Source organism: Vitis riparia, chromosome 7 (genome assembly GCF_004353265.1).
Source record: "Vitis riparia cultivar Riparia Gloire de Montpellier isolate 1030 chromosome 7, EGFV_Vit.rip_1.0, whole genome shotgun sequence".
In the NCBI taxonomy this organism is placed as follows: Eukaryota; Viridiplantae; Streptophyta; class Magnoliopsida; order Vitales; family Vitaceae; genus Vitis; species Vitis riparia.
Genome location: NC_048437.1, coordinates 29,605,373 through 29,631,666, shown reverse-complemented (window position 1 = coordinate 29,631,666; position 26,294 = coordinate 29,605,373). Strand labels below are relative to the sequence as shown.

At 32.4% G+C, this 26,294-nt stretch overlaps 1 protein-coding gene and 1 long non-coding RNA gene across 4 annotated transcripts; both read right to left on the bottom strand.

Moving 5' to 3' along the window:
- Positions 1–64: 64 nt before the first annotated feature.
- Positions 65–3,098, bottom strand: LOC117918527. 2 transcript variants are annotated; one of them, XR_004651881.1, is made up of 3 exons: positions 2,776–3,098; positions 1,481–1,555; positions 65–731 (listed from the first exon to the last, which is right to left on the bottom strand). It is a non-coding gene; the product is annotated as an uncharacterized LOC117918527 (long non-coding RNA). The 2 variants fall into 2 exon arrangements; XR_004651880.1 differs by lacking the exon at positions 65–731 and having other exon boundaries at positions 867–1,555; positions 2,776–3,083.
- A 19,323-nt stretch (positions 3,099–22,421) lies between these two features.
- LOC117917573 (pentatricopeptide repeat-containing protein At3g63370, chloroplastic) lies at positions 22,422–26,259 on the bottom strand. 2 transcript variants are annotated; one of them, XM_034833890.1, is made up of 2 exons: positions 24,640–26,259; positions 22,422–24,513 (listed from the first exon to the last, which is right to left on the bottom strand). In XM_034833890.1, the coding sequence occupies exons 1-2, from the start codon at positions 25,894–25,896 to the stop codon at positions 23,023–23,025; spliced, it is 2,748 nt and encodes a 915-aa protein (XP_034689781.1). In that variant the 5' UTR covers positions 25,897–26,259; the 3' UTR covers positions 22,422–23,022. The 2 variants fall into 2 exon arrangements, with proteins under 2 accessions (XP_034689781.1, XP_034689780.1); XM_034833889.1 differs by having other exon boundaries at positions 22,422–26,259.
- Between the last annotated feature and the right edge of the window lie 35 nt (positions 26,260–26,294).

The following is a 26,294-nucleotide window of genomic DNA, read 5'->3' as shown; positions in this document are numbered from 1 at the left end:
ACCCACAAACAACCTTCCAGCAATTAAATATGAGGGTATAGCAGAGAATTGCGACATAGCTGAAATTAGGAATTAATAAAAGAGAGTCTAGTGTCTATACACTTTCTTTAAATCTATTCAATGACTGAAAAGTGAAAACTGCAAACAATTCATTACAAGAGTATTTATATCAGAGCAACAGCCACCTAACAATCTCAGCTATTGATTACTCCTTAAACTTAATAATCCTAACATTTACACATTATAAAATAATAAAGTATTATATGATTCTCAAAGGGCTACTTAAAAGGACCAGGAGCCTAAATACAATCTATAAAGGCTCAATTAAGCATAAGACAGCAAACTAAACAAAAAGATAATTAAAAGATGTATTTCTGGAGATAAAGATAAGCTTATTAGCTGGCCTTTTGTTAATAGGCAAACAAAAATGATATTAACAGAATCAATCAAAAAAGAGGACTGACCGGCTTTGCTTTGGTAAGCCTGTTAGGTGCTCCTGCATCACAAACTTGACAGCATGGGGACTAGGGGAAGTTTTCATAACTTGATCCAGGAAGACTTTTGAACTCATCCCTTTGGTAGCATTTTATGACAAAGCGCTGAGGACGCTATGGGAATGATTGTAAAACCACTCTATAGTCTTAAAACCGATAAGTATATCAACTTTTTATGAATGTTTCATATAAACTGAGGTCAAAGTCCTGCCTCATTAGTGCTTTTATGGGCCCAACCTGAAAATCAAGCCAGATACCCTAAATGAAAAAGCTACCATGAAACCACTCTATAGTTTTAAAAACCACAACATATTAATTTTTTATGGCTGTTTCATAGAAACTGGGGTCAAAGTCCTTCCTCATTACTCACTCTTTTTTGGGCCCAACTTGAAAATGCAAACCAAATACCCTAAATGAAAAAGATTCTGTAAAACCACTCTATAGTTCTAAAACCAAACTAATGATTATCCTACTGTTATCATCTAGGTTCCTTTCATGATTGGACTACTAATGTCAAGGAAAAAATGTAAATGTAGAAACAGAAACCCTTAATAGCATCCTTGAACACATTTAATTCTGCATAATTGGAGTACTTTTAATAGCTTATATAGAAATACAGACCAAATAAACATTTATAACCATGAGTATAATAGCATTATGCATTAAAATTGTAAAGGAAATATGGTGAACAACCTAAATCCAGTATCTACACAAGCAGATGATCAGGAAAGCTGAATCAAACAGTGAGCCAACTCCCCAAGACAACGTCTATGCATTGGCTCTAGAAAGGGAATCTTGAACATGGCAAACACAAATTTCTTGATATAACTGACAAATCATGTTCATAGTGAATATCAACAAGATAAATAACTGAGACCAAGCATAGGAAACGAATGAACTCAATTGTCAATCAATAGAAGGATAATAGCAACCCAAACTCTATTGTAACTGTAAGTCAATCAATAGAAGGATAATAGCAATCCAACCTCTATTGTAAGTCGATCAATAGAAGGATAATAGCAATCCGACCTCTATTGTAATGATTTTCCTTCCACAATCACCTGCAAACCAATAATCTAGCAGAAATTAACCAATGCACATAAATACTGAAGCAAAGTTCCTAATTCACAACAGTACTTGCCTTATCAAAACTTCAAGAATATAATATCCATTCCATCACAACCATAAGCACATTAGTCCCTTTTGGAAAAAAGGGATGCCAAGTTCCCAGTTTGTATACATAAAACTAATCAATTTCAAACAAATACAAGAAATAAGAATATTAAGAAACAGCCCAGCAATTAGGAAAGAATTCAACAAGACTAAGTTCCCAATACATGCTTTAAACATATAGCAATTTCACAGAATAAAACACTTTCAAATCTTCTATAGCCTCAATTGCGTTAGAATCCAACAAATTCACATTTTGAATTCAATGAACAGGCCATCATAGCTCATTCTCTTTAATACAATTGTTACCAAAACCATGAACAATTTAAATCAACAACCTCCACATTGTGGGTGGGCACCCTTCAGTTTACATTAGTTTTTATCCAATCCGAGAACTAAACCAAATTGGTTGGCTTTAATTAAATTGGAACAAATTAAAACTGATACATTTATTGAACCAAACTGATTCAACTTAACACCGGTTTCATTAATTCGACATGGGGCAAAGTTTGGTCCATACATTTTCTTTTCATATTTGTCATAAAATCCAAATGATCAGTATTATCACATTATACTCTAGAATAGTATACATTTTCACTTCACATTTGTCATAGAATCCAAATTAAGAAGCGCGCCATTTAAAAGAACCGCATTTTAAAAATAAAAAATAAAAAGTTAACCCAATAATTTTTATTTTATTTTATTTTTTTTAAAACAACTTGAATCGTTCGATTTCTTCGGATTGATCGGTTTTTTATTTTTTTTTATTTTTTTTATTTTTATTTTTTTGTTCAAACCTAATCCATAGTCATACTTGACAACATCACTGTATCGACTGGAAATTGAATCCAGGGTTTATACAGCAAAAGGCCGAGCGACTCAAGATCCACCAAAATCCGAGTATTAAGAATTGGGTTTTGGATAGCAAATTAGTAGATAGGAAAGAATCAAACTACCATCATCCTCACACATTCAAGAATAGATTTAATTCTATGTGTGTGAAAATATAAAAAATTTCAGGGAAAAATCCACAAATATGAATCTCATAATCAAAATTAACAGAAAAAAGGATAAGAAAAGAAAATTGAAAGCTTTAACAAGACAGACTCACCAAGCACTTCATTTGGTACGATTTCGTCATCGAAGAGACAGTAATCTGTGGCTTTGGATGGGTTCCGAGGAGCTTCGATTCCAAAACCCTGCATTTCAAAGAGAACGAAAAACCGCGTCGTTTTTACGCTCTGGGTCCCGCGAGACTCGAAAGTTTTAGGTGAAGAGAAGCCGGAGGATGAAGTGCACAGCAGATTGCTTCGGTTCGAAGCAATTCATAATTAGCTTACACCGCTGCGTTTTGGTTTCTCCGTTTCCTCGTCTGACGTGTCAAAATTAAGGTATGTTCTCCGTTTCTCACTTTTCAGGCTAAAACTAGGATGCACCTTTCTCCGTTATGTAGTTGGTACTAGGATAGAATGGAAATCAATTAAAAATGATAAAAATAATGAAAAATGATTAGTTAAGCAATAATCCCATTGTTTTTTCAATTAATTTTTTTTGAAAAAGAATGATTAAAGTATCAAAACAAACAAATAATAGAATAAGAAAATAAAAAAGAAAAAAGAGAAAAACAATCTCTTTTTATAAATGGTTCAGCAATCCGCCTATGTCCACTCTCGTTCATCTTCTAATCAAATGAGGGTTTCATTAATCACTAAGACTTTAAAGTCAAATCCTTCAATCTTCTTACACTTGCATTCATTGGTTCTAATGGATATTACAATCCCTTCAAGTTTTTTACTAACTTAAGTTGATATTGCTAAGGAGTTTGGATTGCTTTGTTTCCTAACCTTAGAGCTTTTACGTGCATGCATCTATTTTAAGTTGTTTTAGATCTAACGCAGTAGAAAATTATAACTATAAAAACCAAAATAGATATTAGATCTAAAGGTTAAAACTCTTACCTGCAATTTGAATGTTCCTAAATAATTTCTAAGTTGATGAAGATGTTGAAAAATGTCGTAGCACTCATATATCCCTTGTTCTTCCACTCAATCTCTCCTCACATGGGTCTAGGCACAAGAAAAGTTTTCCTTGAGATTGACTAGTGTTTCTCACTGGTAGCTTTTTGGAAAACAAAGGCAAAAGTTTGAATCCTTAGTCCCTAAATGGGTTTATATAGGACTCTTTGTGAACTTAAGTGACTTGAGCCTAAATTGGGTGTGAATCACCTAATCCAGTCCACTTATGTCCTAATTGATTGATTAGTCTCATTGGGTTTCAATTAATTAATTAGCCTCATTAGACTTTAATTAATTAATTAGTTCAATCCAAAAAGTTAATTCATAAAATCTAGTACAATCTTACATTTTTACAAAAATGCATTTATGCACACTTATGAATCAAAAACCCAAATCCCTTAAATAAAATATATCTCCATGAATTAGGAGCTTAGGCGAGGACCACTAGGACCCATAGAAAAATACTGGTTCCCTTAAATCTAATTCTAAAGCTAACTCAATATTATACTAAAGCGAATTAATTACACTCATATATCCTATGAAATTACAAAAAGTTAAAACTTAGAGGGGTGTTTGATAAAACTTAATACTTATTACTTAAATACTTAAGTTAACTTTAAGTTAAATAATACTTAAGTTGTTAACTTAAGATTTATTACTTATTATTACTTAAATATTAAGGTTATTTAATAAAATTAACTTAAACTATATTCTAAATATCAAATTGACATATTTATCATTATAAATTATAAGTAGGGGAAAAAAGATGGAATAACAAAAAAGATTGTGGAGGTAATTAGGGCATATGAGGGTAAAAATACAAAATAAAGATGTAGACTTAAAAATAAGTTATTTGTTTTTACTTAAAGTTATTTTTTACTTTAAGTCACATCATTAAGTTATTTTACCAAACACAATTAATTTACTTAATAACTTAATTTAATTTATTAAGTTGGTTTACCAAACACCCACTAGCTCTATGACTTACTATTTATTATATACAAATTCCCCATGAATTGGTGTTCATAATATAACAGGGTAATACTACTAATTCATCAAGATTACCTCCTCAATCCTTAAGTTATAGATTGTTCTATTATGTGATCAATTGACATGCTCTGACTCATAAAGAGTATATGTCAAATTTCACTTAAAGAATTAATGTGACCACAATTTTCATAATCACGTCTTTTAGATCACCCAATGAGACACATTGTTTCATTTCCATGGGATATTATGATGCATGTATTGAGTATTCATGTTGTTAGCAACTTCCATCAATAGTAACCCAATCCGTAAAGATATATGACTACATTAAGGTCTCATTCATAGGTTAAAGTCTCTTATTAAATTTAATACAAACTCAATATCCTCTCAAGGTTAAAAGTTCATGCAATATAGTAACTTAGTAAATCATGACGACCTGATAGTCATACATTATGATTCACTGTAAGTCATGTTCAATGTGTAATCTCATACACACTAGGGCACTCTCCATGAAAAACTCATCTTGACGGCCAAGGCATCCTTCCAATTAGGAGATTGTGCACTACAATCTCTACCAGATTGCCCAAATCCATGAACCAACTATGAACTCCTTATTATCTTACAAAGAACTCATGACATATATTTTTTATGCAACTCCTAATGCATTCAAGCCTTGTACAATCCAAGTATGAGTTTGAATAATCAAATCAATATTGATGCAAACGATGAATAAAAAAGTGAAAACTTGTGTTTAACTTTGTTACATCATATCTTACTTTTAAGGATTCTATCCCAACATATTTCACTCCAAAATGAATAAGTAAAAAGATTTTTAATGCTCACACTCCTAGTACAAAGATGGCTAACAATACAAAGTGAAACTATGATGGAATTCAATGATGCACTAAAAGCATTTGTAAGTTTGGATTTAATGTACTTAAATGAAGAGTTTTTAAAAGACAGGATGTAAGTGTTTTTTCAAATTAATGTAATAAAGCTCTTCAATTTATATAGAACAATCTTAAACACCTAAAACAATAAAAAATTGTCATCGACTAATTGATTAGTCGTTGAAGCATTTAATGCATGGTAGGTGACCATTAGTCTTTTTAAGGTATGGTCAAACCTCGATTAGTCGAGTCAAAGGCTCTGCCAACATTAACAAGCTACTGGAAAAATAGAGAAGATTTTTAAGCAAGTTTGATTGGTTCTCAATTGGGAAAGCCTAATCAGTTGAACTGTTTCCCTAATCAATTCAACTGGTTCAGGGTACTCTTGACCAGTTAAGCAAAAACCAACCTAAAAAGCTTCTAAACAAAATCCTAATATTCCAATAGTTTGAGAAATTCATTTTAAAACTTTTATATGATATTTTTGAAAGAATTTAGCCTAAGATTTTGAGGTAAAAAGCAAATTAATCCATTTTAAAGATAAAAACCTTTTGAAGCTTAGGTATGGATGATATAAAGAATCTTTGAAATGCATGAAAAATAAATATGTTTAACCTTGATGGCATCGATGGAAACCATCTTAGAGTATTTTCCGAAGCACTTAGTCTTCAAAGGATCCAAAACTTCATGCTTTTAGAGTATTTTCTTAGTAATTGAGCTTTCTTTGGAAATTCTTCTAATCTTGAAAACTTCACTTGATGGAAACCATTGGTAAACTTAACATTTATTTTATAATCATCAAAACTCAATTAGAAAAACCCTTACACAAATATAAAGTGTGGGTGTATATATATATATAGCCATTTTAAATATTTACATGTAAGTTTTATAAGAAATGACTATTTTAACAAAAAAAAAATATATATATTTTTATAAAAAAAAAAGCCAAAAAATATGGAGCGTTGAATTTCCAAGTTTGAAACACGCAAACAAAAACCAAGTTTGAAAACATGTTTATACACTTTCTTTTTCTAGAAAATTAAGTCAAAAAATGAAAATGTCAATTTAGTGTTATCAGAATTTTCTCAAAAGTTGAAAACAAAGAAATGAACATGCCAATAATATAAAAAGAATTTTAATATGGTAAATATAAAAGAAATATAAATACAAATAAATAAATTAGATCAGAAATAATATATCATTTTAAATACTATTTATGTATTATGTTTTATTTCTTAGATTATACTTATTAAAAATGGGCATATTGTTGTATTAAAAAAATTATAATAGTTTAATTTATTAAATATTTTATTATATTATTTTAAAATAACAATAAAGTAAAGATATAATAATAATAATAATAATAAATACAATTCAATTATATATATATATATATATATATATAAGAAAATATGCAATAATATTATTCTTTAGAATAATATCTATGAATATTATATGAAGTTTTGACTATATTTATTAATTTTCAGTTTTTTTTACTTAATCAAAATTATATATATATATATATATATATATATATATATATATATATATATATATATATCATCAAATATGCAATAATATTATTCTTTAGAATAATATCTATGTATATTATATGAATTTTTTTACTATATTTATTAATTTTCAATTTTTTTTACTTAATCAAAATTTTATAATTTTTATTTTTTAAGAACCGATTGTCAAATACATTTAAAAAAAATAAAAAATAGAAAATAAAAACTATTTCACAAAAAAGAAAATAGGAGGTAAAATTAAACACGTTTTTCAAACTAATGGCAATCTAAATGTTAAAAAAATACAATTTCCCTAAATCATCCTCATTTTTTCTTAAGACCTAAAATTAGGATGCACATTTCTCCCTTATGTAGTTAATTTGTACTTCAATAGAATGGAAATCAATTAAAAATGATAAGTAATAATGCAATTTTTTTTCAATTAAAATTTTCTGAAAAAAAAAAACAATTAAAGTAACAAAACAAGCAAATAATAAAGCAAGAAAATAAAGAATAAAGAGAAGAGAAAAACGAACTCTTTTTATAATGGTTCGATAATCCACCTACGTCTACTTTTCTTCATCTTCTAACCAAGTGAGGGTTTTAGTTATCACTAAGTTTTTAAAGCCAAAAGTCTTCAACCTTCTTACACTTGCATTCATCAGCTCCAATGGATATTACAATCCTTTCAAGTTTTTTACCAACTTAAGTCGATTTTACTAGGAATCTTGGATTGCTCTGTTTCCTAGCCTTAGAACCTATACGTGCATGCATCTATCTTAGGCTTCTATGGATTTAACACAGTAGAATATTATAGTTATAAAAACCAAAACAGATATTAGATCTAAATGTTAAAATTCTTACCTACAATTTGAATGTTCCTAGATAATTTCCAAGCTTATAAAAATGTTGAAAAATGTCGTAGCAATCGTCTCACCCGTGTTCTTCCACTCAATCTCTCCTCACATGGGTCTAAGCACAAGAAAATTGTGGGTTTTTCTCTTTTTCCTTGATATTGACTAGGATTTCTCATTGGTAACTTTTTGGAAACAAAAAATGGCAAAAGTTTGAATTCTTAACCCCTAAAGGGGTTTATATAGGGCTCCTTGTGAATTTAAGTGACTTGAGCCTAAACTGGGTGTGGGTCACCTAATCTAATCCATTTAGGTCCTAATTGATTAATCAGTCTCATTAAATTTTAATTAATTAATTAGTGCAATCCAAAAAGTTAATATAAAATCTAGTACAACCTTATATTTTTACCAAAATGCATTTATGCACATTTATGAATCAAAAACTCAAGTATATCGTTGGGACTCATAGGAAAATATCGATTTCCTTATAATCTAATTCTAAAGCTAACTCAATACTACACTAAAGAGAATCAATTGCACTCCTATATCATATGAAATTACAAGTTAAAGCTTAGAGGGGTGTTTAGTAAAACTTAATACTTATTACTTACTAACTTAAGTTAACTTTAAGTTAAATTATACTTAAATTATTAACTTAAAATTTATTACTTATTCTTACTTTAAGTATTAAGGTTGTTTGATAAAATTAACTTAAAACATATTTTAAATTATCAAATTAACATATTTATCATCATAAATTATAACTAAGGAAAAATAGGGTTGTAATAGTGAAGATTGTGGAATAGCAAAGGAAATTGTGGAGATAATTAGGGCAAATGAAAATAAAAAACTAAAATGAAGATGTGAACTTAAAAATAAGTTAATTGTTTTTACTTAATACTTAAAGATGTTTTTGACTTTAAATCATATCATTAAGTTATTTTACCAAACATACTTAATTTACTTAATAACTTAAATCAAGTTATTAAGTTGGTTTACTAAACACTTACTAGGTCTGTAACTTATTATATATTGTATGCAGACTCCCGATGAATTGAAGTCTATAATCTAATAGGGTAGTTCTACTAATCCATCAAGATTACTTCTTTAATCATTGACTTATATAGATTGTCATATTATGCGGTCAATTGATATACTCTAACTCATAAAAAGCATATATCAAATTATACTTAAGGAATTAATATGATTACAAATTTCATAATCATATGTCTTTTAGATCACTCAATGAGACACATTGTCTCATTCCCATAGGATATTATTGTACATGTATTAAGCAAGTTTGACTGGTCCTCAATTGGGAAAGCCTAACCAATTAAATTGAATCCCTAATCAAATCGATCGATTCAAGGTATCCTTGACCAGTTAAGCTAAAACCAACCTAAAAAGCTTTTAAACTAAATCCTAATTTTCCAATAGTTTGAGCAATTTATTTTAAAGCTTTTATATGATATTTTTGAAAGAATTTAGCATAAGATTTTGAGGTAAAAAGCAAATTCATCCATTTTAAAGATAAAAACCTTTATAAGCTTAGGTATGGATGATATAAAGAATCTTTGAAATGCATGAAAAATAAATATGTTTAACCCTAATTGCATCCATAAGAACCATCTTAGAGTATTTTCCTAAGCACTTAGTCTTCAAGGGATCCAAAATTCCATGCTTTTAGTGTATTTTCACAGTGATTGAGCTTTCTTTGAAAATTCTTCTAAATTTGAGAACTTCACTTGATTTAAATCATTTGTAAGTTTAACATTTATTTTGTAATCATCAAAACTCAATGAGAAAAACCCTTATGCTAATATAAAGTGTATATATATCATTTACCATTTCAAATATGTACATGTAAATTTTAAAAGAAATTGTTATTTTAACAAGAAAAAATGATGGTATTTCTATTAAAAAAATAAAAGGCCAAAAAATATGGAGCATTAAATTTCCAAGTTTGAAACACACAAACAATGACCAAGTTTGAAAATATGTTTATACACTACCTTTTTCTAGAAACTTAAGTCAAAAAATGAAAATATCAATTCATTGTTATCAGAATTTTCTCAAAAGTTGAAAACACATAATCGAACAGACCAATAATATAAAAATAATATTAATATGATAAATATAAAAGAAATATGAATATAAATAAAATAATTAGATAAGAAAAAATGTATCATTTTAAATACTATTTATCTATTATGTTTTATTTACTAGATTATACTTATTATAAATGGGCATATTGTTGTATTAAAAAATTATATTATTTTAAAATAACAATAAAATAAAGAACATAATAAAAATAATATATATATATATAGATGCACTAACATTATTCTTTAGAATAATATGTATGCATATTATATAAAGTTTTACTATATTTATTAATTTTCAGTATTTTTTGCTTAATCACAATTTATAATTTTATTTTTAAAAAACCAATCTCACTATTTTTAATTAAATACATTTTAAAAAAATTAAAATAGAAAAAAAACTATTTTCAAAAATAAGAAAATAGAAGGTAAAATTAGAAAATGTTTTTCAAACTAATGGTAATCTAAATGTTAAAAAATACATTTTCCCTAAATCATCCTCATCTTTTCTTAAGATCTAAATATAGAAAGATAATTTCTCTTGAAAATTTTTCTTCTCACTATTTTTCAAAAATCAAACATAATCTTAATGTTAAAATTATTGAACAAAATTGATCAAAGAAATTTAAGGAAAATTATTTGGATTTGATAATCATTTGTAGTCTACATATTAAAACAAGAATCTTGAGATATATTTTCAAAATTTTCCAATTATATTGGAAGTGTATAAAATCAAACAACCTGCATAGTACATACTATTTTAAGAACTACAAAAACCAACATAGCCTCTTAGTTCCAAACCATGGGAGCTAGGCATCTGAACCACCCTGATGCCCAATAATTCTTCAACACTGATTTTCTCACTGGGCTATGGAATCGCAGAAAAGTCATCTATATAAATATACAGTCCCACTAAGCCTTGCCGATAGGGCAGGATACCCCATAGCCCTAGGCTCCCCACTGCCCTCTATTGTGAGTGTTAGGCAGCTTGGGTCCCTACCTTCAAATTGGCTTCCCTCCATAGGTGTTACCAAAGGAACATACACATGCATTTTAGGGTTATTTTATACATGGGAATATTCCCACAAATGGCATGAAAAAATCCCAGTGAGGGTCCCCTCAACATGTGTCCTTCACCAAGGATGAAGACATAATGAATCCCTTAGAAAAAGGTTTGGAGAATCAAATCTGATAGGATGCTAATGTTAAACAGGGTGTAGGGAGCTTTTCTAACAGGAAGAAGAGATGTGTCAAGGCAAGCTTCAACCAACCCATCAAAGGAAACAGAAGATGATGCTATAATTTCTTCAAAAAAGTAAGAAAAGAAGTATCAACATTTCTACCTACTTTAACATCAAGATAGCTTTATTAGAGGACATAATATACATTACAGGTTTAAATTCTATGAATTTAATTAAGCTTTTAAGAATATTAGTTATCCAACATGGTATCAAGGATTTCATGTGATCGAAGTTCGTGCAACTTAAAAAATATCGATTCATTCTTACTAGAAGAACAAAAAATAACAACAATTTTACACATATAATCTTAGCATAATTTGTGGATTTTCGTACTAATGAATGATATGATTAAATATCTTTTTAGAAAGGAATATAATTTCATTTGTTGAATTTTAAATGGTCACCGTCTAAAATCGTGAGTAAATAATAAATGTTGTACTTTTAATGAGACCGCGAACAATGTAATTATCATAATAGCAAGACAAATAAATTTAGAAAAATGTATGAACAAAATGTAAATCCTTCAATATTTAGAAAAAAAAAAAATTACATGTTATACCAACCATTCGAAGAGGCAATTAAAAAAAAACCCATTAATTTTTCACATTAACTTCTATTTATTTTAACCTCAAAGAGAATATACCATGCTAAAGGGTTTATAAAAATAGATTTTAATAAATTGATTTCTTATTTAATCTTTCAATTTCTAAAAATACCTATTATATATTTGCAAGCTCTTTTGATGTTTTCTTAATAGATATTGAGATTCATGAACCCTATTATATATATTTGCAAGCCCAATCCCATATGATGATTCCAATGAATAAAAAAAATTATCCTCAAACTCATTATTTTGAAATGATTAAACTACACATCAAGAAGCTAGGTTTATAATATTGAAGGCCACAGAGATTCAAGTGCTTTTTTTTCTCCTTTCTTTTTTTTTTTTTTTTCTTTTGTCCCTTTTACTAGTTTTATATTCTTGTATGGTTGATGCCAGGATTAAAGTATGTGTCACAAAGGCAAGAAAAATGGTAATAAATAATACCAAAAAATGGGAATGTAAAGAGATCTCTACATACATGAGGAGAAGAGATAAGATGAGATCTCAAAAGCACCAATCAGGATTAGAGATGATTTCTGTCACTTAAAACCCTAACAATGACATCTTCTTGTTGTTAAGATTCCCTGTAAAAACTTGACACACAAAAATAAAATAAAAAAAGGGCAACAGAAGAATATTAATACTTGAGAAATTAATAGGAGGAATTATACTGTGAAAACATAGGGAGAGAAGAGCAAATTGTGGGTACCCAGATGAGCAGAAATCAAGTTGTAAGGAAATGATCATGAACAAACCTTAATATGTGGGGGTTTTGAGAAACCCTAATGAGCAAGGTGGAATAGGGTTTTATGATAATTAGGGTTTTTCGTGACCCCATCAACAGGTGAGGCTACCACATGATCTGATCTTTCCTTGACTTGTATAGGGAAGTTGAGATCATGCTGGCAGCTTCAACTGCTACTGGTGCACGTAAAGCAAGTAAGCCCATAGAGAGAGAGAGAGAGAGAGAAAGAGAGGGAGAGAGAGAGTTTCATCTGCTCTATCATAATATGCATTGATGCAAGAGAAGAAGAGAGGGGAGGGGGTATAAATAGAGGCCAAGAAGATGTCATCTGCTTTTGTTTAAAGTCTTCTTGGCCATTTTATTATTGCTTTAGGGACTGAAAAAGCTTTAGCAAGATAATAAATTATACAAGGGGAAGAGAGAGAGAGAAAGAAGTGGTCCAATGAGAGACAAATTCAATATTATCGAACCCAGGCCACCACCATGCAGACAAGCTAGTGAGAGTTTCTAAAACTTCCCTAGAGACTTTATTAACTTTAGGTGAGAGGCCACTCTCATCCATCTGTGTCTCTCACTCTCCACACAAGTAAACATCAACTCATGAACCCAAAAGTGGTGTAATACACTGGGAGTTCATAGGGGGACCATTTCAGTGGCTTCTTAGATGTAGAACTAAGGAAAGCAAGGCATCTCTCTCTCTCTCTCTCTCTTTCTCTCCCTCCCTGAATTTGCTCAGTTATAATAGCTTTTCAATTTGTTTATAAACAAGAAAATGCCATTTGTTGGAATCTGGCTGTGCTATATCTAATGGGTGTCAGCTACACATAAAAAGTAGTTTGTAATGACTCTACTGTGAATTAAGAAATGCTTGGGAGTCTAATCCTAAAGTGAAACATTCTTGTAGAGGCAATTAAGAAAATGATATATTCTTCTAAAAAGCTATTATGATTTTGACATCCTGTTCTCTTTTCTCTTGTTTGGATCCCTTTGGTAGGTTTCTGCAGATGGAACCAATAGATGCATGCAGAGTCATCCCCATTTCCCTGTATCCAAAAAGTAGAAAAGATTGTATTTTAACCAAAAGTTTCCCAACAATTTGGCTTCAATGGGCTACTCTTAATCATCCCATACATCATCATAGCTTCATAATTTTACACATTTTTTAATACCCCATCTGCTTTTTCTTTCCCATTTAGTATTCACATCGTTGGAAAAGCCAATAAAAGTACAATTATTTCACTTCATTTGTGGGCAAATGTGGCATTGCAGAATGGTGGTTGTGTTTTTAAATTCATCATAAGATAAGACTTTTTCTTCCACCTTCATTAGTTGGTAAAGAGTGATATTTAAATTTTATAACTTTTTAAATTTTTTTTGTTTCTCTAAGTGAAGAAAATGCATATAAATGTCCATGATCCCACAAATAATTCTATATATTTCAAGTAATCATCCAATTTAAAAATAATTTGGAAAATATTTTGTATTTCTTGTGAGTAAACTCTAATAAAGAGTTCTACTTAAAACAAATAAGCACATCCGATCTAATAGAAGTATTTTATCGTTTCTACTAATATCGATTCAACCCATTTCATGAATTAGATTTTTGATTTTATACATAATTCAAATTAATGATAAGCTCCATCTTAATAAGGCCTTTCATCAAGTCAAGATCTTCTTAATGGGGTGTTTTATCATATCAACTACTGAAGAGATCATAGGTTTTTCCCTTGTTGCCCAGCAATAACCTTGGAAATAGAACCCTTAATTTTTTATTGCCATAAGACTAAAATTTTTTAAATTTATCTTCATTGCTTTTGAAATGAGTCTACTGATAGCTACTTTGTTGTGTAAGATCATCTTTAAGATTCCACTTTATCATTATTGTTATTCTTTTGTGTAGACTTCAATTATTACCATCTCTATTATTTCCCCTTTCTTTTCTATATTGGTTCCATAATGGTTGTAAAACAAAGTAATCATTAATCCATTTTCATCTTTTATATATATATATATATTAAAGTTTGTTATGATTTGTTAGTACAATTCCATCCCAACATTCTTTTTATTTATTTGAGAGGAGTATAATTGAGTTTAAATGAAATTAGTATTGACTTGTATAATGGGTTTAATAAATAAATAACTTTTTTTAATTGATTTGTATAATACGAATATGATGTAAATTGACCAATTTAATAATCTCACTAATTAACCTAATTAAAACTTTAAAATATTTAACTCATATTTGATTCACTTTAAATTTGTTTTTAAATGAAAAGATCAATTAAATCATAAACATATTTGATGAGTTAAAAGATTTGATTATTAAATTAATTAAATGGGTTAAATATATTACATGATGTAATACATGTTTCATAGTTGAATAGTATTTGGATTGATGTTTTTTATACTATTATTATTCATGTTGAATTTGGGTTATCCTATGTTGTAAAATACCTAAGTTTCAACATAAATAAATACAACTCATTAACACAAATTATTAACCTTACTTTATACTTTATAAACTCTTATAATAGGAGTCTACTTTATAAGATATCCTCCTGACATCCTTATTATGATATCATGTCTACAAGAGATCGCAAGATCCATCAAAAAAACTCGATCAAACTTTCACATCGAAACGTAATCGTTTGCGATGATCTGCTTTTTCTTGTATAAATATTGCTTATATCGGATTTAAAAGAATTTTTTATAATTTTAAAATACACTTACATATTTTTTTTTTTTTTTAAAGTCCACTATATACATAATGCCGAAAACTTTTTTTTTACGCAACCAATGTCAAACTCTAAATGATGTAGTGGTTATACACAAAAGAAGGGGGTTTTTCAACAAATGAAAATCAATCAATGTGTGCTCAACAAATCTTCTCTTTATTTTTTGTCTTACAAGATCCATTTGAAGCAAAAGAAATCCAGATCATATGAAAGACCCAACATGAAGTAATGAACTAGTTAGAGACTGCTAAGAGATAATTAAGGCAAATCAATTAACTGTACATGATGTAGACAGCAAGAGGGGGCATTTTGGAAACAAAGTCTTGATTATTTTGATACTGTTCATACTTCATGATGCAATGAATGAGGCTAACAACTCAGATCCCAAAAAATAAACTGTGGGCTAATGTGACTTTTGCCTACCCATATGTTTCTCATTCCACTTTTCCAAGAAGAAGGTGGTGAGATATCAACTATTGGCCACTCCATTTTTTATGGGAATTTATTATATGATTAATATTAGGTTTATTCATTAATTAATACTTTATATATATATATATATATATATATAAAAGGTCCTACATTGTCTAACAAAATTTATGCATCATAATTACCATTATTTCTAATAAAAAAATATTTCTAAAATACATTTTCAAAAATGAAATTCAATCACACCACACCAATCACTTCTACTACTATTAAATGCAACAATTACTTCTAACTCTACTACCATTAAACACTATCCCACACATTCCTAAACCTTAAATATAAAAGCCTTGAATTAATAGCTATCCCTAATGTTAAATTACAACTTTTCTAAAATCTTAAATATGCGAGTTATAATGTTAATCTACCAATTTTTCTAAAAACTTAAATACCGAACCAATCATCAAATGGGATATAACTTACAATTAGGGTTAGTTAACCCAAAAATTTGTTAATAAGAATGAATATAAGTTGGGGGGCATATTTTATTGGGGAATCATGATAAAGAAACTAAGAATGAATATAAATATTCAAAACACAACCTCATGTATATACAAATACTTGGGGGAAAAGAAAGGTCAACAACATTCATGAAAGGTCATACATATGGGTGATAGATGTTGCTGTGGTTGCAGGTCATCCCTCAGCAGTTTTGAGACCCCGTGAAGGCAAGTATCTCCCCCACTTTCCTTCACTCCCCGCCACTTTATCTGAAAACAACATTACCCCAACATGTGATCCCGAGGAGACTCATTATGTCCTTTAGCTGGATTTGATTTTTCCTTTTTGAAACATAAAGGGGTCTTGTTTTGTGTCATTAACAAATGAAAAAACATGTGGATTTCAATGCTTCAACAACTTCATACTTTTGAAATCTAAACCATTCAAAATCTAAGAAAACTTGGGTTACACACCCATGACATAATCTAACTAATAATAGCTTATTGATAATCCCCAAGTAAAGGAAAAAAAAGTAGCTTTCAATAGTGTATTTTGACCCTAAGCCCATTTTTAGGGTTGAAGATAAATTTTAAACAAAGTATAAACAAGAGATTCTAGTTACACCCATGACAAAATCCAACACTAATAATAGCTTCTGGATAAGCCCTAAGTATTGGATAAAAGTAGCTTTTAATAGTGTGTTCACACCCTACACCCATTTTTAGGGTTAATCAATTGACAGGAAAACCATGCAGACACGTGAAAATATTTTAAAAAAAAAATTAGTAATTTAGCCGTCTCCAGTATCGTTAATAGAAGTGATTACAAAATTAATGGAATAATAAGATAATCATATAGTTTTGAAAATAGGACCATCTCTTCCCTCAGACCCATGATGAGTACAGATTTCTGATTAATTCGTTACATTGAAACTGCTGACATTGGACCGTTTGAGATAGACATTACACTTTTCAGCCTTTTCACTTTTGATGAATTCAGATTGCATATAATAGAGACAAGAACCATCTGCTCTCAACCACACTATTTACTTGCCACAAATGGGCTTGTTTTGCTAGATTTCATGGTATATATACATATTCTGAGAAAGTTGAAACATGCCATATCATCAAATCTAGGACAAGAAATGATGTTTTTATGCTTCGAGTATAAAGGGAAATCCAGTGACCCATTAGGGTTATGTTACAATGTTTGTGCTCTGGATTGGACACATCAACAATCCATTAGAGTACTACCCAGCAGCTGATGATCACTGAACAGCACAGTGGCGGCAAGAGATGAAAACCTAGAGGTTGAAAACACCAAGAAACTGAGGAATCCATCTGGGGTTTTTCATTGCACTGCAGCTTGCTTCCATACAAGCATATACATACAGGCATATATTTCACATGGGGAATCAGTACTATTTGATTCCAAGATTCATGTAGGCAGAAATTAATAGCAATCATGGGAAAACCGTTAGATGGGCAACACAAAAACAAAGTAAAAATATTAAAAAAAAAAAAAAGGTTAGAAACAGACTAGGCAAGGAGCTTAGGGCAAGGAATATACTCACAGTGATTGTTCTATTGCTTTCTTGTTCTTGTTTATCCTGTTATGCTTTGAGAATTGAATGATGTTTGGAATTTTCTGGGGCCTCAAGAAGGAAGGAGTGAGGCTGTCAGGGCATGACCTAGCTAGGGTTAGCTCTGATCTCTCTCTTTCTCTGTATCCCTAGCCAAAGCTAGATCATGCTGGCAGCTTCACTTATTCCCTTGGAGACTCTGTTGCAACTTGACAAAGATTATTAGGTCAACTTCTTGTGCATATGATGTTATGATAAGGGAGAAACCCTAGATGGTTGTTCATCATGAGAGTGATGAACCTAAAAGCACCTTCAGTTACAGAAGAAAAGGGTCTTCATGCACTCAGATGGAGCGAGAAAATACAAGAAAAACTCAGATGTGCTCACATGGCGAGACAACGTGTAGGAGAAAGGCCTCAGAGGCATAACTTTTGCAAGAGAAAATGAACAGAATCATTGTGATAAACTAAAGAACTACCCTTTCGTCTTAAAAATGCGCTCTAAAGTACCAATACCCTCAAAACAAGGCAAATCATAGGTTAGAGAGCCCAGTTTGGTGAAACTGCATATAGATCAATATACAGAAGGAGAGAAAAAGAGAAGATGATATGAAAACCCTAATGGAAAAGGAAAACTCAGGAAGAAAAAAAACCATCCATGTATGAGGAAAGAAACCCTAAGAACATGAGAGAGGTTGATGATGATGATGATGGTGGTGGATTTAGAGAACCCACTGGAGATTGTGATATTTATAGGAGATTTAGGGACAGATGTGAAAGAAGCTGATAAAGAGAAGCGTAAAGAGACACAACCCACATTGGAAAACAGTGAAATAAAGAGGAAGCAGCATGTGGGCAGCTAAGAGAGAAAGAGACAGTGAGTGGTGTGAACACAGCTCAGAAGGCTATAGGGGTGTAGATGTATCATCTAGGCTCATAGAGTTATTTACACGGGGGCTTAGGGTCACAGGTGGTGGAAATATAGGGCGGCATGGCAGAGGAGTGTGGGGGGTTGCTCTCAAATCTCACGGGACATAGAGAGAAAAGACAGGCATTGAAAGAGAGAGAGAGAGAGAGGGAGGTATAGTAGTCATAGTAGAGTTGTAGTAGTAGTGGTAGGAGATGAGTAGATACAGAGCAAGTAGTGCCGTACTATATTGCAAATGACTGTTCATGCTCGGCAGAAGTGTGGACTGCAATTATTGGGTTCAAGTGTTGAACAAATGTTTAAAATATCGATGTTTTCAAACACTTTGGAAGACTTTGAGAGATATGATACGATACCCTCCAATAAAGTTCCTAATAAATAATACCTAAATATACAACAAAAACTTTAGAAATTGTATGTTAAACTGCATTTACATACATTAATCCATGGTCCATACACCCTCTCCTTCCCCCTCTCTCTCTCTCTCCCTCGCTCTCTCTCTCTCTGCTTCTGTAGCATGGTTCAATTTCAGTTGTCAATTCATGTTCCAAGTGATTTTAATGCTTCTTCCCTTCCATCGAGACCACCACCACTGCAACTAAATGGGCTGTCATGGTCTGCAAGACTCAAAATCTTCCTTTTCTCTTTTTCTTCCTCTTCTTTTTGAAATGAGGGGGAGGCTCGTGAATGAGAGAGAGAGTGAAGACAAAACTGAATATAAAAAAGGGCCCAAAGATCAGACTGGCGTTGGAGCAATATTGGGCAGGTGTTGAGAAGTCATTGGTTTGATCACAACAGAGTCAATAGTTTTCAATCACTTCTTTGACCTGCCATCCTTCCTACTTGCCTATATACCCTCCAATTCCATCCCTGTTGGAACCCTAGTCTAAATTCATCTGTGAACAGAGCTACTCTATACATCTTATCAATTAAATAAATTCTTAAAAAAAATATAAAAAAAATCCCATCTCCCAAGTAATTTCCACCAATCCCATAACCAATAAATGGGTGGCTTGTCAACCATTGTACACCTGTATTCTCTCACTGGTATTGTTTAGAATATTCTCCATCAACTTACTACAAGAAACTCAACTTCGTTCTTATAAGAGCCATTGGGGCTGATAAGGACCCTTTCTGGGAAAAGCTTCTTTACTATTTGTTTAAAGGTATTTCTCATCAAGTGATTTTTTAAAAGAAACATTTACCATATTCTAATTCAAAAATCACTTAAAAGTGTTTTTTAAAAGTATTTTCAAAACTTTATCAAATGTGTAATTTTAAGAGGAAATTTAAAGAGTTTCTAACCTTTCAAGAATGAAAAATCCTCTCCAAGCCAACTCTAAATTTAATGGGATTATATAAAAAATTAAAATAAATAAAATAAGTTTAAGGTATGATATAAAAATAATTAAATTATTTTTTCTTTTCTTTCTCTTCAAATTTTTTGGAAATCAAAACATTGCCCAGAACACCACTCATTCCTAGTGACCTCTTCAAGAGCCTTGAGGGAGATGGATGAAGATAAAGTCAGTGAGCTTGATCAGTCTTCAAAGGATAATGTTAAATGTTTCAAATAAATACCTTCAAATTGTTTTAAAAAAATAAAAAAATAAAATTAATGGCAAAATTTATTCCCATGTACAAGTACAAGAGGGTTGGGTTGCATGGTTATTGTCGGAGATGAAATGGTTACAGGTGTCAAGAGAAGGAAAGGAGTGCCCCTACCTTATCAAAACTGAAGGAGAAGAAGGGTAAGTGTGGGCCTAGAAGTGTGACAAGGAACAATGAGGGATGGCTACTCCCTGTGCTTTTTCCCCTCTGCCTGCAGATCAGACCCTGTCTCTGTTATTTTATCATTACTCATCAGCTTGTGTGCCTGTAAAAGTTGGTTTTGGGCAATAACTTCGAATCTGCTCATTTTGCCTGCAGATAGGCCTATTTTTCTTCATTCAATCTTTTCTCAACCTCCCTTCATTTGGACATAGTAGATAGTTGCGTGGAGAATTTCTTTGATGGGTATTGCATCATAGAGAAAAATGTTGTTTGTGATGTGATATATCAGAGGAAGGAAAACGCCAAGGCCCCCAATACCTATCATATTGTACTCTAAATCTAAATCATTAATATTTTTAGTTAAATTCGGAAAATTGTAAAGAAATAAAATGAAACTTAGATACCAATAAATAAGACTAGGGCCAAAATTCTAGGTTATTGAATATATCCAAAATGTAATCCAAACCGTTGAAAGTATACGGTGAAATGTAAATCATTAGATTAGCAAATAAATATATAAGATCAAAATATTAAAAAAAATGAAATTAAAATTGAACTTAAATATAAAATAATGTAACCTAAGGCCCTAATATATATTACTGAATCAATACTACAATGTGTCCACAAGGTCATTTGTGATTGAACATCACTTTTCTTTTTCCCTATCTTTTACTGCATTCCCATGCCATAAAATAACCCATATAAAAATGGAAGGCATTCAAATTCAAATTCAAATTCAAGTTCAAATCTAGACGGGTAATTGCGAGAGAGGAGGAGGGGTTCAAAGTTGAATTTGAGGAAAGCCTCTCCCCCATGGACCAGGGTTTTGCAGCAAAAATGAATGGAGGAGTAGAGTAGAGTAGAGTGATAGAGTCATAGGGGGTGTGGTCCAATGCTTTCCCCGGATATATTAGGAGTAGGATCCTGTGGTACAAACTTTTGAAGAAGACAGAGAAACCTTTTCATTACTCTTGGGATGCTAATAAAATTGTAACATTAACTCATCCCCCCACAAAAACAGCCATGAGCCACCCACCCCAGGTAAATGAGCAGAGCCACAGAACTCAGCTCTGCTGCAACCCCCATTTATTATCTTCTCTCTGGATTGGTTTAACCTTTTCTCAATTCCCAGGGTTGACTTTAAGAGACATAAACAGAGAGAGAGAGAGAGAGACAGAGAATTTGCTTATATTCCATGCCTCAGGGGTTATATATATATATATATATAAAGGTAATGATCAGCTACTAATCTTAGTTGTTCATATTTTAATTTAGATATAGTTTATTTATACCTAAGTTTCATTTCTTTTTCCTTTTTTTCAGTCTTATTTTTTAGTCCAAATTTGGGATTTAAAGTTTACCAGTCTCTCACTTACTGCAGTCCTTGCTTTGAAACTATTGTTTTGTTTTATTTTGCTCTTTTCACTTTTTCCTCTCTTTTATTTTTTGGCCCTTTGATGTTTTGCAGGCCACCCCAGTCTGAGTACTAGTACTAATAATAGGACATGAACAACAGCAATTTCCAAAAACAAACCCTTGCTTAACTTGTTTCAAATTTCAATGATATAGAATTTGTTTTTTCAATTTTAAAAACACATACTGAAAATTGTTTTGAAATTTTGTTCAAAAAATAAGGATATTTTCAAAAATAAATTTAAGATACTTTCAAAATGTTTTTTGTAGTGTTTTGAAAAATAATACAAAACATAAAAAATAAGTTAGAAATTTTTGCATTGTACATAAATGTTTAGTAACTTCACAAGGACAATGGATCAAGAAAACCGTTCTTCATATTTAAGTTCTCAAACAAAATTTTGTTCTGAAAAACCCGAGTCTCAAAATTCAGACACTAGAACTAAGCAAATGTTAAAAAATTAAAACTTTATTTTAATAGTTCGCCATCATGAATCAACTAGTAATCTGGTTTGAATTAAATAATATAAGAACTGACAAGAACCAGTATTGTTTCATATACTTACCTCTCTGGCTTTTCATTTATGAGTTTTTACTTCTGAATTCCATTGGCAGCTTCTTCCTTGAATGCAGAATTTGTTCTTTAGCTACAAGACAACATAAAACAATTTTCAACTGCTCTGTCCTTTGTGAGAGTCGAACACTTGAAGATCACTTGAAGAGAAAGAACAAGAACCGAGGAGTTGAATCCAAATTCCAAAGTCCCAAGCAAGTCTTTGCGTTGAAAAACAGATTATATGCATGAATAGGAAGCTAAATGTCACGAATATAGCACCAATGCAGCACTAAGACAAGACACTTGAAGTTATCGAGTTAGCCTTCCTCTTGGACATAAAGCCAACTAAATTCCTTGGAGAGATGCTCCTTTCCCCCAAGGTCTGCCCACATGCACTAATTTTGTATGGCAGGGTGGGCGACTTCAACTGAAACCATAGCTCTTGCAACTTGGGGGTTCTTTGTCATACAAACATCTTGATCATTATTCTTAATTGTCACCAGACATCTCCACATGAACAAACCCCACCCTTGAAATGATGAAATCTGTTGGCATCCCTCATGACAAGTTCTCGTTCAAAGAATTTTGAGATTAACTTACAGAAGTTATGGCAATCGCCACAGACACGAAGATTCTTTGTGATTCTAAGACTGGCGCCCTCAGGAGTTGTGAGCATACCATACGCGATCGCCAGCCGTTCACTGTGGCCATAAAGCATCTGAACCTTCTCTTCTTCCTTGGCATTGTGAAGAACAAACTTGGTCTGAGCTACATAGCCTCCTTCCTTTGCCAACTTCTCAGTGATTTGAGATAATTTTGAATAAATCTCATAGGACTGTGGATGAGACTTGTCCCTTGCCATGAATGTATGGACCTTGTTTCCAACTTCAATCCAACTACATCCAGGATTCTTCTTCAATCCACTGGCTTTCATTCTCATTCTCACTTCTTCTACATCTTTCCATCTTCGTTCTGCAGCATACACATTTGATACCAGCACGTAATTTCCCGGATTCTCTGGATCCATCTCAAGGAGCTTCTGAGCTGCAATTTCACCCAATTCTTTGTTTGAGTGAATCTGGCAAGCCCCAAGCAAAGCGCACCAGACCTCAGCAGTAGGCTCAACCTCCATGCCCTTCACAAACTGGTATGCCTCTTCTAAGTGATTTGCCCGTCCAAGAAGATCAACCAGACAAGCATAATGCTCTGGCCATGGCTCCAATTGATACTCATATTTCATACTTTCCAGGAATCTTCTACCTTCATTCATCAATCCTGAATGGCTGCACGCGTAAAGAACTGCCAAAAAGGCAATATGATCAGGAGCAATGCTTTCATCCTCCATCCTTCTGAACAAATCAATGGCTGCCCTACCACAGCCATGCATTCCATATGCATTGATCATACTAGTCCACAGAACCAAGTCTTTATTTCTGATACAATTGAACACATTACGTGATTTCTCCAGAGTTCCACAGCGGGCATACATGTCCACAAGCGTGCTCGCAAGAGACCCCTCTAAGACGAAGCCTTTCCTGATCAAAAAACCATGAATCTCTTTTCCTTTCTTCAATGCAGACAAACTAGCAGCTGCAGAGAGTATGCTTACCAGTGAAATCGAATCAGGTTCAACCCCAGTTTCTTTCATCAGGTGGAAAAGTTCAAGAGCTTCATTTGCAAGTCCATTATGGACATAACAAGATATCATGCTAGTCCAAGATACCACATCTTTAAATTCAATCAGTTCAAACATTCGAGCCGCATAATCTACATTCCCACACTCTCCATATACATCCACAATCCCATTCTGCAGCACGAGGTCTGATAAACCCTTCCTGATGATGTAGCTATGAATTTCTTTCAGAGAGGAAATGAGTTTCAACCCACTGCAAGCCAGCAGGATGCTGCTAATCATCATCACATCAAGATCAATACCTTCCAACTGTACTTCCCTGAACAATTCTAAGGCTCTTGAGTGACTACCATTCTGAGCATGGCCAGCAATGATCGTTGTCCAAGAAACAACGTCTTTATCAGGCATCTTATCAAAAATACAATCCATATATTTCATTGAACAAAATTTTGCATACATGTCTACAAGTGAGTTTCCAACCTGCAAATCTGAGTCTAACCCATTTTTCATTGCGTAAGCATGAATTTGCATTCCATGAAGTGTGTTTCCTGATCGAGCAGATGCTGCTATGATGCTTATGACGGCAACCAGGTCAGGCTTCTGACCTGCATCCCTCATCTCATGGTAGAATTGCAGAGCTTCGTGGTAAAGACCATTTTGGACAAAACCAGAGAGCATTGAATTCCATGATATAGTATCCCAATCATCCATATTATAAAAGATGTTTGCAGCTTCACCCATTTTGCCAAATCTTGCATACATTGCAATCAAAGCATTGGCCACGAAAACATTGATATAGTAACTAGATTTGAGGACAGTGGCATGGATGAACATACCTTGTTTAATGAAGGAAGAGTCTTCACAGGCTTGAAGAGCAGCAACAAAAGTATAGGTGTTGGGAGCCAGACTAGCCTTCTGCATTTCTCCGAACAGTCTCAATGCCTCAATGGACTGGCCATTTGAAGAATATGCAGAAATCATCGAATTCCAGGATACAACATCCTCTTTTTCCGGCATTCTATCAAACAACTGCCTTGCCCCATTAAGATCATTGCACTTTGTGTACATACCCACTATTGAATTGGCAACAAACACAATTGAAACATATCCTTCTTTGATTGCTAAACCATGAACTTCAGCCCCACAGCGGCGATCTTTAAGCAGACCACATGCTTTAAGAATACAGGGAAAGGTACAAGCATCAAGAGGAATTCCAGAAACCCGCATTTCTCGATACAATTCAAGGGAGCCTAATGGTTCTCCGTTTGTAACATAAGCACCAATCATGGCATTCCATGTGAAAATAGTTTTATGAGGCATTCCATCAAACACCTTCTCAGCATCCACAAGACATCCACACTTACCATACATAAACACAAGCCTAGTACTCAGAAACACAGAATTGAACAAAGCATTAGAGGTTATCATATGGGCATGAACCTGCTGTCCTTCTGACAAAGCTTTCTTGCTTCCACAGAGCTCGAGAACTGATGAATAAGCCTCATCCAGAGAAAACTGAGATGGGCTTTGGTTCGCAAACAGATCGGTAAGCGATTGAAAAGCTTCATTGACGCTCCCACGTTTGCAAATCTCTCTGAGAGAAGGGGTTTCAACGGGTTTTAGAGGGAATTTGGAGATTTTGAGAGGTGGGTTTTGATGGATTTTCTTCAGGACTGGGTGGCAGTTCAAATAAAAGGATGGAATTGGCGCGGCCATTACATAGTAGCGAAGGCGCATGGGCAGTGTAATGGCCTTGTTCTTGATATCCTGCGCTACTGTTCATATATATATATATATATATATATTTGTCTGGTTCTGCCCTCCGTCTCCGGGACCCTCCTTCGGCTCCTACTCGCGGATATCAAGATCCGGTTTCCCGTTGGTTTTTCAGTCAAGTCAAGAACACACGCTTCAACTTGCACCTGCGCTAATCAGTTACTTGCTAACTTGCCTTCGTGTCTTGCTACTATACACCTACTTGATATCAATCGGCCCATCAGCCTTCTCGTTCCGACCACCTTTCGGGTCGGTACAGTCAGTAGGTGTAGTTAGACGTACATATATATATATATATATATAGATAGATATATAGACACAACCAGCCCATAGAGAGAGAAAGAGAGAGAGAGAGATTT